At 42.3% G+C, this 13,037-nt stretch overlaps 1 protein-coding gene across 1 annotated transcript in view; it reads right to left on the reverse strand.

Annotated features, from left to right (window-relative positions):
• PAH (phenylalanine hydroxylase) overlaps positions 1-13,037 on the reverse strand; it is a gene marked incomplete at its 3' end in the record, with an annotated part of 36,571 nt that overhangs the window by 21,959 nt on the left and 1,575 nt on the right. Inside the window, exons 2-3 of the mRNA XM_084296557.1 lie at positions 10,037-10,144; positions 122-305 (exon numbers count right to left, since the gene is read on the reverse strand). Of these exons, the coding sequence (XP_084152683.1) occupies positions 122-305; positions 10,037-10,144 (292 nt within the window). The remainder of the gene's footprint in view (positions 1-121; positions 306-10,036; positions 10,145-13,037) is intronic.

Genomic DNA, 13,037 nt, shown 5'->3' on the forward strand with positions numbered 1-13,037 from the left:
TGGAAGGGAAACTTAACCATATAGGTCCAAAAGTAACTCCTTTGCTAGAAGAAAAAGAAGTAATTTAAGTATGTTACATAAATATTCCTTCTCAATATTATCCTTGCCAGTATATGCTTACCGGTGTCCTTCTTCTTGGTTCGTGAAAGCTCATGCACCGTTGCACCAATATCATTTCTCAAGGACTTGATGATCTTGTCTAGTGCTGGCACATTCTTGCCTTCCAAATTAATGAAGAATTCATATTCATCTTTGTTGAGACGGGAAGGCCGAGACTCAATGTGTGTCAGGTTTATACCTTTTTCCTATGAGAAAGAGATCTTGGTTACACAGGGTTTGGGGGAAGAAATGTGACATACAGGCTAGCTAAAATTCGTGTCAGTCAACAACCCATATCATACAGTATAAATAGCTCAAAAACAGAGACTTTTCTCTGGTAGCCACTGGACTGAGGATTTTCAGAACAGGGCGAGAGATGAAAAGGAAAACTGAAAAGACTTACCCCTGTGCAGAGCATTAGCATAAGGACCATTTCTACACAAACCTTTGAAAAAGGTGACAGCAGGATACAAGTTGCAAATAGGCTTTGTATTGTAAATGGTGACACCAGTACTGTGAGTAGATATTGGGAACTTGTCTGTGTGGACAAGAACATTTCCACTGGATCAACACAAGAAATAGGAGTTTCACCTTCTTATGAGAAAGTGATTGCTGCATTTATGAGCATCTTTGAAGAAGGTTGGAAAAGCAAGGAGTGGGCCATCCTGTGAGCTAAGCTTCTGCCAAGCCACTGCACAGTCACCTGCAAAGCCACCTGCACACACCTGTGAGCAAGTATTGGGCAGAGATCAAGCTAAACAGGGATCTGCACCAAAAAGGTAGCCCATGGTTATGGGAAAAAAAAAAAAAAAAAAAAAAAAAAAAAAACAAGTGTGTTTTAGGATCACAGAATCACAAAATTGCATAGTCACTGATGGTGGATGGGTCCTCTGGAAATCTTCTAGTCCAAACCTCTGCTCAAGCAGGCTCCATGAAAGCCAGTTGTTTAGGACTGTTTCTAGCTAGGTTTTGAATGTCTCCACAGTTAGAGACTTCACTTCATAGCCTTTCTGGGCAACCTGCTCCAGAATCTGGTCACTCTTAAAGCACACACACACAAAATAAATACCTTTTTTTTTTTTTTTAATCACAGAAAGTCAAATTCTGTCTCAACAAAGATCTTCACTGACAAGCAGCAGTGCCTCCTAGCTCTCAAGAAAGGGACTATTGGCAACCATAGCTGTGACAACCATGGCCTGTTGGAACCTGACTTCATTTGCTGCTATAACAATGAGTAAAGCAATAGGTAACTAAAAATCATATTCACCCAGTCATCTAAGTGCAAGCCCAGGAAAATAGAGCTCAGTTTAGCTAAACTTCTGAGGTTTTCCTGAGCACTGTAATTCGAATATAAAAATATTATTTTTTTTTTTCTTTTGAGAAAAACCTTTTAAATAGATTTCAGTCAGTGCTGACCTTTCTTCAGGCTCCCACTGCAGCTGCAGTCTTGGCTGGTTCAGTCCTTCTGTCCCTCACAAGGAACAGTTAACCCCATGAGGAAATTTTGGCCTGAAGAGCAACCCCAAAAGTGCCAGAGGAGCTGACACATGGTGCTCAGCAGCCCTGGAAGAGCTTCTGTTTTGCTGCTTTCAGGCTTAGGAAGACCCTAACCTACATGGGGTGAACTGACAGTCCCCACTGGTGTCAGTGTCAAACCTCTACAGTGAGGTCAGGATTTCATCCATGAAGAAACGCTGCAAGGATCTATTTGTGACCTGCAGGGAAGAAAGAGGGAGCGCTTTTTTTTTTTTTCTCCCTCTAGCTTGAGCTTCTCAAGCACTTTAAGGTTTTCTTTGCTGCTCTCAGTGCTTGCACAGTGCAGGGGGGCATCTGGCTATCAGCAGCAAAGGCCTTATTCACTCCACCACAAAAGGCAGTTTATTACTTGGTAGGAAACAGCATGCATGTCATTCCTCTGTTTCCTGAGTGTCGCACGCTACAGATGAACTTAAATTGTTTGGCTAGATACCAATACAATAAGTTGAAAAGGTCAAAAGCGCATTCACCACCAACTGCTGCTCTTGAGAGATGCTGTCCTCGTGGGGCTGTCTGCAGGCAGAGAATGGCTGTCACTGTGCTGGGCCCCGAGGACAATTTGTTTTAGGCCTCCAAAGCCCCTTTTCACAAAAGAACTGTGCATTGTACCCTCAGCTTGGTAAGGCACTGGGTGGTGGAGTGGCCGGGAGCTGGAAGCTCAAATGACTCCAAGCTGGAAAGCTTTGGGCAGAGTGCAGGCATGGAGGGGTCCCGGCCCCTTCAGCACAGCCGTGCTGCAGAGATGGGTGCAGCACCACAGAGCTGGCACCCATCCAGCAGAGCCACCCACAGAGGTGGAGAGTGGGCACAAAACGCCCCCCTGAGCAAAGGTTGGGCCAGGCACACCTAAGAGGGGAATTAAAAAAGAACTACAAAAAAAAAAAAAAAAAAAAACAGGGAAGACGGAATTATGTAGAGAGTCATCTCTTTTTTTTACACCTGGGATGAATACGATAGCTTTCCTGCAGGGTGTGAAGCCATTTCAGCTGGTTATTCAGGGAGTGCTTGCAACTCAGCAACATGCAAAACTCTTTATCTCTTTGTGATGAGGCTTCAGGACATAGAAGCAGAGCAGCTGAAGGGAGAACCCTTCTGGTGACTGTTTTTAAAGCAGGAGTTCAGCAGCGTACATCCCTTAACTGGTGCTCTCACAGAAGCATGCTCTCATACCCTGCGTATTGCTAATAAGCAATACCCAATTTCAAAATATTTACAGTGGCTCTGTTACTAGCGTTGCTTTACAAATCTCAATTTCATTCTAGTCCAACTACTCCATCTAGTGTTTAATCTTCATAGCTTCACATTATTCAAAACTTGTATCCTCAGTATTGCCAAATCCTGCAATTGCATCATATTTCTCACAGTAGTCAATGTTTTATTTGAAGCTCCAACTTCTGGAGCCAAACGGTTACCATAGAAAGGTGGTGGGGGAAATTTTTAGTTTATTTGCTTATTTTGACCAGTTTTCAGTCTCTCTGTGTTTTTAGGAGTTTGAAATCTTAACAACATATGTCCTCAAAAGACAGATAAGAAGTTTGAATTTATTTATTTGATGAGACTCCATGATTTCTGCGTTAATTTCTGTTGACGAAACCTAACTCCAGGTGTTGGAAGATCTGGCCTGTCACACATTTGGGCTTTGATTTACATCCAAACTGTTAACACTTCTGCCTTTCCTATTTTAGAACTGGTAGAAATCAGCTGAGCCCAAGGCTTGAGATTAGACATGCCTTTGCTGAATCTGACCTATTTTGTTCATCACACCTGCAAAGAACTTGAAGCAGGTTGGTACTTCCCTGTTTCTACTTAGGTTTATGGACTGCATGAAGGGTGAGTCTCTTGTATCCTGTGATGCAGCCTCATACCTTCTGGAGTGCCTCTGAGCAGGTAGAAGGGTAGTTAGCTGCTCAATTTGTATTTAAGTAATAGTGTGAACATCACAAAACAGATTCTGCTTTGAGAACTGAGAGAACATTTAGGAGTAACACTTATCCAAGATCACAAGGGTACAGTATTGGCAGACCCCTTGAAGTTATCAGAAGTCACTCCAATTTTCTTGCTTTTTTTTCTCAAAACCTGCACTCCTGAGGGTAACAATTCTCAGCTTTCATTATTTGAATATCCACATTCACTGTGTCTCTTATTACTCCCCATTAGAAAAAAGTCTCAAGACATGCTCTCAGAGCTAAAAAAAAAAAAAAAAAAAAAAAAAAAAAAAAGTTGAAACTAAGCCTGTTTTGTGCAAGTCATGATTTTTCAATGACAGGGTTTAGCCATAGGGATGTTGATTAACAGCAGAGGTAATAGAAGACCTTGGGGGAGATTTTCCATTTCCCTGCCTACCATTCCCCAGAGCTGGACCTCAGCCTTGGCTCCCTCTCAGAGGCCATGAAGCAACTCCAGCTTCTTCCCCAGATTATGGAGGAAGTGTCTTGCATGCAGCAGCAGCCACACAATGGCAGTAGATCCCTACACTACAGATATTATGCTACGTCAACAATCTTGTGCAGCTCACTGGCAACAAAAATTGACTACTCCCTCTAAGAGATTAATGGCCTGATTGCTAGACAAGTTCTGTTTTCACAGCTACACTGGGAAACTCTGAGTGGGGACAGGTACTTCCTAAAAATGTTGTGGGCTACTGGTTCCCATGGCATTTTTACATCCTTTTGTTTATGCATTAATAAATGCTCCTCTACATGGTTGCTGAAACTAAGCAGAGCTGTGAAATGCATCCACAGACTGTTTATGTGAGTATTGTCATTGAGTAAGTTTGGCTTCATCAGGATACCCACATTATTACCAGATGAATAGCAACAGTGCTACAGCGCTGTTAATGAACATTCAGTGAAAATTTGAATGAAATCTCCCAGAACAAGGATTTACTCACATTTCCTGTTACAATAAATTGATGTCTTGTTTTAACCCTTACCACAGACTAGTTCAGTGCTTCCAGAACAAGACTTTCAGAAGCACTGGTAGAAACTCAGTGCCTAATTTTCATAGATCAAAGAAGTTAGGAAGTCACAGAGGTGCCTTCAGCCACAGTTTCCCAAAGTAAAGACCAAGACACCCATCATGTTCAGCTTTACTCTTCAAGGAACAGCTTCTCAGCTGAGCATAAAGTTTCCCCATCTTCTCCCTCACATCTGCCATGGTCTTCACTTCATGAACAAGCTTCAGGAGGCAAAGGGACCCAGAGGGGTCCCTGCTAACATATGGCTCCAGTGGGCAGCTGGCCCTTAGTATCCATCACTTCTCACTTCTTCTCCAGCCCTAAAGTTTGCTATAAGGTGTTCAGCACAATAAAGCCACAAAATGCCTGGAGTGGGACAAACAAAAAAGCAAACAAGAACATGTGGCACCCCACAATCACATAGGAAAAGGGCACTCCTCTCTTTAAAATCTTGTCATATCAATCACTGTATCCAGGATCCCTGCTCCCCTGGCCTAGGAAAGAGGAGAGCACAGTGTGAAAACATTGATTTGAAGCACTGAGTTTAGATGTAGTAAAGACAGTCGTAGCTGTGGCTTATGCACACTGTGGTGTAATGGCATGCCTCGCGTGTTCACCTATCAGTGCAGACACCTCCAACACACCCCCTGGCCAAAGTGACTGCCCGCCTCTCCTGATTTGGAAACAAAACGCTGCCGAGCCAATACCTACCCAAGGGATGAAGGGATATCTGTCACTTTGGACTTTCTGTTGAATAAAGTAAGCTACAATACAAAAAAAAAAAAAAAAAAAAAAAAAAAAAAAAAAAAAGGCACAGTCATCTTTGCTGGCTCTGAAAGCTCAGAGTCATGTTCAGTGCAGGCTTTAATCCCAGCCAGTCCTCCCATGGTGTAGTAATTTACTCTGAGAGTAAGAGTTCTACCTGATGCAAATCAGCAGGGCAGCTTGTGAGCTAGAGCCCTACTGACTGGAAGTAGCACTGGTAAAGGCTGGACCTTGTACTGAAGTCCTTCTCTGTTCTTGGGAAGGTCATGTCAGTGAAGAGGAGATGGAAGGCTCCTGTGTGATGATGGGTTGAGCAAATATTTAATATTTTCCTACACAATGTTTGACATGTACTACAGCTGAGATGTCTGCTACTACTTGTAAAATAATCATAAAAAAAGACCTCAGAGGAAAATAATGTTTTTATAAATTCATGTGGAAAAAAAAAAATCGACTCAAACTAAGGGCAATCCTTTTTATATATTGAAATGCTTAGTTCTAGTTTTTGTATATTAAATTTAAATTTGGAAATACTGATCTTTTGGCAGAAGACTTTTTACTTTTTTTTTCTTTCAAAATGGACTTTAAAAGAAAAAAAGTGATCTCAATTTCAATAAGCTTTTATCACTAGAGAAAATAAATATTCACATCAATTGTAATCTTATTTTTCAATTTTGATAAGAACCCTGGAAGATTTCGGTGGGGGGGGGGGAGGGTTCAGGGGCTTACACTCTGTAGCTTTCTTATTTGTCCAGTGAATCAAAAAACATAACTCCACAATGACTATGATTTGTCTTCCTGATTTTAAGCATGATATTTTGTTTATGTTATGTTCTGTGTCAGATAGATGTTCATTCCAGTTTTGGATTCCTAGCTACCATCTTCTGTAACACCATAACTCAGACAAACAGTGTATGGCTGTACCAAGCAGTGCCTTAGTTTACAGTCAAATTAAAATAAGGTCGGCATAAGGGCTCTGCTGATGGGTTTATGTTGTCTCTACAGCCACTCTCAAGCCCACAAAGAGGACAGATTTTCCCAAGCAGAACCCATAGGGAAGCCGCATCCACACTGTGTTGGATAAAGATTATGTATAAAAAGGCTTTTCAAGTGAAAATAATTGGGTTTAATTATTTAACCAAAAAGCAAATCTTTACCACATGCCAATATACATACAGAATAGCTAGAGTGAAAGGAAAGTCGATCCAGTATTAATGATTTGTTTATTGCTAGACATGACTGAGCTGCTATTACATCTGTTTTTTCTTTTCAGAGGTTATGCATAAGTCCAACACTGAAACACAGTAGAGAAAATGAATAAAGAATAAGAGGAACATAGACATAATAAAGAAGATTTTGGACATAAAGCCAGCAGACATAAAGAGCTCAGTACATGGAGGAGATTCCTCAAGGGAAAAAAAAAAAAAAAAGAAAGAAAAAAAAATCCTTCAATCTACATAGTCCTCACTTTAGCCACAATCTTGAGTGTAAGTGGGACCTCAAAAGAAAGCAAGAGTTTGGGTCTCTGAGCAAAAAGCAGATGTGAGAACAAGTGGCACTCTGTCAGCTGCATGAGCAACATTGAGGGATGTTTGTGCAGGACAAATAATAGATTATTCATCAAAACACAGTGAAATTCCCTTAAGTTTGATGTCACAGTTGTAATTCTGGATGCAAGTCTGTGCCAGGTGCATGTGCTCTGTAGCAACTGGCCTTGTGCCTTCACCTGCCTGCATAGGTGGCTCCCCTACCTTCAGTCCACCCAAAACAGGGGCTTACCCAGTTCACTGGGCTGTGTTTGGACACCACTTCCTTCTCTGGGAGTTTTGCCTCCTGGTTGAACATGGATTACATCTGAACTGAGGAGCGGCCATGGTGCTTGATATGCCACTGGTCCTGGGCCCCGTTATCCAGGCCTCCAGGCCCAATTGCGGGGCCGGGCTGTAGAACAGCACGGTTCCCCTCGGGTTCTTGCTCCAGTGGACACCGGGATAGGAGATGATGCCTGGCCCAGTGCAACCTCAGCATGGAAATGGGGCATGGGTTGGTGGTGAGGAGGTATTCCTGCATCCTGGGCAGGGACACAAGAGTGACAAGTTCTCCCAGAATAGCAGGAATTTTGCTCCAGCTGGCAAACCAAGGTGAGGATGAACCTCCCCATGTCCACATGAAGACTTGCTTTACAGAAAGGCAGCCTGGCTTCTGCTAGCACCATGAGGTCTCCGCTTTGTTGAGTGTCTTCTCAAACCCTCATGTGGCAGTCTGGACCTTGCTTCTGTGCCTTCTTTGCTCTCTTCAGAGAGGATTTCTTTTCAACACTTGCATATTTAAAGTTCTTTTAATTCTCTGCATTCCCCCCTCATGGCCCAGAGTAGTTCTGTAGGCTGTCTAGAAAAAAGGCAAAATCCTCAAAGAGGAATCCTCAAAGCGCAGGAGGCACGGCCCTTTAATAATTCCCAAGTGCCAGCTGGGAGGAAGAAAGGGCAGAGCCCTTCTCTCTGCCTACATTCCCATGCCCGAGTGCCCGGAGACACCCCGACAGCCCAGGCAGCCCCAGCTGTGGTCAGGACCAGGGAGGGTCCAAATTCAGCGTGTGCGGCCAGCCCTCAGCCTTGGCACAAATAGCTGTGGAGGTACGTCCCTCTGCAGGGACCAGCATCTGTGCTGCTGCTTCCACTCTGGGGAACAGTCTGATCGTATTTTGTGGCTTTTGTGTTTTGTTTCCTGCTTCATGTGGCTGTGTGAGGCAGCAACAGCCAAAAGAGACACATCTCCTCCCTGTGCCACCCCTCTTAGACTTACTCGCCACATTTCCTCAGGACAGCGCCAATGTGGTGGCTGTAACCCAGGGGACAAGGCTGGGGTCTCCCTCTCCAGACAAGCCCACCAACAGTGGGTCCGGACCAGCTCCTGTAGCTAACCTGGTTCTCACAGATGATTTTGTCAAGCAGGAAAGGGATATAAGAAAATCTTCTGGAAGTTTTCTGCCTTGTCCCCATTCTTATCTTCCTTTCAGAGCAGAGAGGGCATCACCTGTGTATCACCACCTTCCCCGGCTCTGCTGTAGGTGCCTCAGATCACAAAGTCTGTCCCCCTGAGACACCATGGTCATGGCCCAGCCAGGAAAGGGTGGAGGTTGTCTCAGCCATGTAGGCTCATCACTTACACACATGACAAGGTCCATCCATTTCCCACCAAGATTGCCAACAGAATTCAAATCTTGCCCAAGAGCACCTATGCCAGGCCTTTTGCAACCTTTGCGCTGGGGGAGGCTGCAAGTTGGCCCAGGAAGAATTGGCCTCATTGGGATGGGAATCTACCTGTCCAACAATGCAGAGCTCCTAAACCTGAACTTCTATCCCCCCTGTTGCCATCAGAGTTGCAGGGGAAAACCATGATTCAGCTTGCCTAGTTTGGGTACCTGCTTTGGGGCAAGAAGAGTCACATCCTAGATGCAGCTACTTCTCTCCCTCCTACACCAAATCCCATACAGAAGAGTTGGTAATAATTTGCTTAGTAGATGGCAATCCATTTAACAAGAAATATCAACAGCCTTCCTTAGTTCATTTACACCTACTGTCAACATACAGACATTTTGCGGGACTGTGTTACAGTAGTCAGTTCACAGATTTAGACCAGCTCTGCTGTCATTAGCATGAAATCTCCTTTATCTTAATGATTCAAATATGGCCTATAACTCATAATTATTTTCTGTTTGTACTAATAGTGCACAAATCTTTCATTTCCCAGTCAGTTCAGTTTATGAATGGAAAGTATGCAGACCACAACTTATTACACTGTAGTATAGACAGAACTGCTTTCAGGCACAACTATCACGTGATGATGTTTGTTTTGTTTTTTTTAAAAAGTTGCAAAACCAATATAACAGAGTGTGGGAGCACAGAGTACACAGCTGTATGTGTTGCAATACAAGCATGCTGAATTACAAGGATTTCGTGCTTTTTAAACAGCATCCATGACATCTGGGAAATATTTCTTCAAGAATAAATAGGCACACAATGTCCTGAAAGGTAAATGTCTCCTTGTTTCCCCCAGAGCTTTCCAACTCAGCCAGTACAAGTTCATGAGTTCCTTGGGAGTGAATAAACTAAAAAATGCTGTCATTTTGGTGCTGTTTCAGAGGTACCCTCTGTGCCCTCTGTAGAAATACCAATACTGGAAAGTGGTGAGTTTGTTTATATCAGATATACTGAGGTGGACAAGAGCTATGAGGACAGTTGCTCCCTCCAGTAGAAATGCTTCATGCCCCACAGCTCATGTTCGGGTTATATTTGCCTTTCTATACTATACATATACCTACCCAAATGCCAACCCCAGATTATGACCCGATTCACTTCTGCATCTTATTCTGGCAGTTACAGTGGAATACTTCCTTATTAAATGTAGAAAAATGCAATTTATTTTTTTTTTACCCTTGTGTCAGTTAAAGGTGAAGGTTTTAATTTAAAAGCTAGAAATCTAACTTTTCACTTAAAAAGGCATCTTGAGCTCCAGGACTTTAAGTGATTTTAACTTCAGAAAAGATACAGTTACTGTTTACCCCATTATGGCAATGAAATGGGATTAACAACGTGATGATAAACACCCTGAGCAAATGTTTCTGCAATGGAAAAATTTAAAGACATGGTTGGGTCTCCTGAAAAAAAAAAAAACATTTACCTCAAACGTGCGCAGAACTTTAGCCAGTGCCCCAACTTCTTCTTTCAAAGAGAAGATCAAAGAAATAACACCATTTTTATTTGAGGGCTCTTCAATATACATAGATTCCTGAAAGAAAAGAACGAGAAAATCTTTAAGTTCACCCCAGGAGCCAGGTTTACCTTTCTCCACCATCATTTTGCACTGAATCACTGATGTAGAGAGGACATACAGATGCTTTCAGTAGGAATCAAGGAATTGTTGCTTCCAGGGACAGCTCTGGGGCTGCTCTTATTTATCATGGTAGAGGCACAAAACCCATTCTTGGAAACTATGTCCCATGTGTGAGGAAGGTATTCAAAAATGGGGGAAAAATAGCCTAACTCCATTTCAGTGCTGTGTCACTTCTCAGGTATACCAAGCTCAGGGAAAACTGGAAACATTACTGTACTTTGGTTTCAGCTATGGTGAAAGATCTTCAAGCTTCATTTTCATTAATGCTCAGGATTAAGAAGAACAAGGTAGATTAGCTCTGTGCAGAGATACAGGCCATGATCTGCATTTCCCTTCAGTTCTGTTTCCATCTTCCAGGTAACATCAGGAGAGGTGGTATTCACAACAGGGATACGGAAATTGGTTTAAAAACAAAATAAGATATCACCACCACCCCCCAAAAAAAGGAGGGGGAAGAAAATGCTATCACAAATTTTAATTCTTCTGTAAATCCTGCAGTGATTAAAGACTCAGAACAAGACATGTTTTCACTTATGTTTGTTCCTGACTCTTACTGATTTTCTGCTCTGCAAATTCCAAAACACAATTTCCAGTACTCCCAAGCAGGAGGAATGTTTGTTTTAATTGTTTTCATGTCTTAATATGTCTCTGTACATGTGTTTCACAAAATCTTGGTTATGTACAGAAGAGCTATTTCACCACTTTAGGAACAGGAAACTCAGTCATGGAGTGGGGCCAGTTTTTCAAAACTACCTGAGTACCTGACATGGAAGGTAACAGCCTGATGATTTCCAGAATTGCTTAACTTTTCCACTGTCAGCATAAATGGGGTAAAGTTGTGCCAGAGGAGGTTTAGGTTGGATATTAGGGAGAACTTCTTTACTAAAAGGGTTGTTAAGCATTGGAATGGGCTGCCCAGGGAAGTGGTTGAGTCACCATCCCTGGAGGTCTTTAAAAGATGTTTAGATGTAGAGCTTAGGGATATGGTTTAGTGGAGGACTTAGTGTTAGGCCAGAGGTTGGACTCGGTGATCTTGGAGGTCTCTTCCAACCTAGATGATTCTGTGATTCTGTAAATCTGAAGCACAACCACCACAAACTTTTGGAAGTCACAGTAAGATCTTATTTGTGTGTCTGTGGCCTTGGGCAAATCACCCCTGGATGGCATTTCAAAGATCACACCAGACATCAGCAACACAGAGGGTTGTAACAGAGGCTGATGTAACAAGTCCTAGGTCAAGGCCTGACTAAAAGTATCCACCCTTTCAATTTTTCTTTATTAAGACCTACATTTTCAGTCAGAGTCCATCCCCGCTTTAGCTATTGCTAAATTTAACATATAAATCAGAGCATAAAGAGTCTCAGTTCCCAAATATTGTCCTTAGAAATAGCAAAAGCAGTCTTTGTAGCAGACAGATTAATGAAATCCAGCTGCACAAAAGCCATAAAACTCTTGGTGGGACTACATTTTCTGAGGCAATGTTATAATGAATTGCCTTTTTTTTTTTTTTTTTTTTTGTAAAATAAATAATTCCTGATTCTTCAGGCTGACTTTTAGGCTGCTGCTAATGTGAACATTCATTGCTGGAGTCTGACAACAGATTTTTCCACCTAGTTTTATTTCCAGTGGTCACACAGATTATCTAAATGATTTCCATCCTTACAGGGAAACTCTGGTGGGAACTGTAGTAGAAAGATTGGTCTTATGGACCAGAGGGAAGATTGTCACCCACTCAGCTGTGCTATGTCTTGGAGTATCTCCCTATTCTCTGGTTTCTCAGCCAACCAGGGAGCTGGCCTTGCTCTTAGCTGGTAGGGACCAAGAGGAAAAGCAGTCAAGAATGGTGCAGCAGCTGGCTAATGAAAGCCATTTGACATCTGAAGCAACCACAAGGGTTGACAGTGACAGGAGTCTGTCAAAAAGCAAACAAAATGTCAGTAGCCTGGAAATTTTATTATAGTTAGTGTAACCAAAACTGTCATCTGAAATTGTGGTCCTGCATGGCTTTGCTGTTACAATTTCTCCATCTCAACAAGTTAAATTCACCCTAAGGACAGAACTGAGTTACGCCAGTGTCTGCTTAGTGGACCAAGAATTTGGTTTTCATGGTCTGCTCTAGAAATGTTTTAAAAGACTTGTAGTCACATTTTTTAAATGTTCTTGCCAAGGCATGCCTCATGGAGCAGCTTCTGTTGCAGGTTCTCTTGACTCTGTGTGACAAAGGAAGAATTTGTGTTTTGAACATTGGCAGAGGATATAATACAAGGCTCAAGTCCTACAAGGTAATTTTGATATTAATTAATCTCTTTATACAGTGATAGATTCTCATTGGTCACTAGCCTTGATATGCTGAGATCAGCCACTTTTAGGCTATTCTCACTCATTTTCCCACTCTTGCAAATTAGTTTGTGTTGTGCTAAAAAGTTGCAGAAGGCAGTAGGCACTAATTTTGTAAACACGGTGACAATTGCTTAACATTTTGCACATCTGCATGTGAATGTAGATCACTGGGATGGTCTTTGTACAAAAGTCAGTGCATGCCTAAATCTGTCCAGAGAGGTGGAGGCTTTCAGTGCAAGATGGAGACTAAAAGCGTTATTTTCCTGACAGGTACCCAGATCTTATCGATATGTATGGAGGCACTATACATCAATAGACATTGGAGCCAACGCATCAACACAAATGCAGGCACTCACATCTATTGCTGAGCTTTTTGTCATATATATGCGTATTTTTTAACTGTTGATCATGGCTAATCTGTTCTCAATCCTAATTCTAATTTCTTGTC

This window comes from Netta rufina (assembly GCF_964035555.1).
Source record: "Netta rufina genome assembly, chromosome: 1".
NCBI lineage: Eukaryota > Metazoa > Chordata > Aves > Anseriformes > Anatidae > Netta > Netta rufina.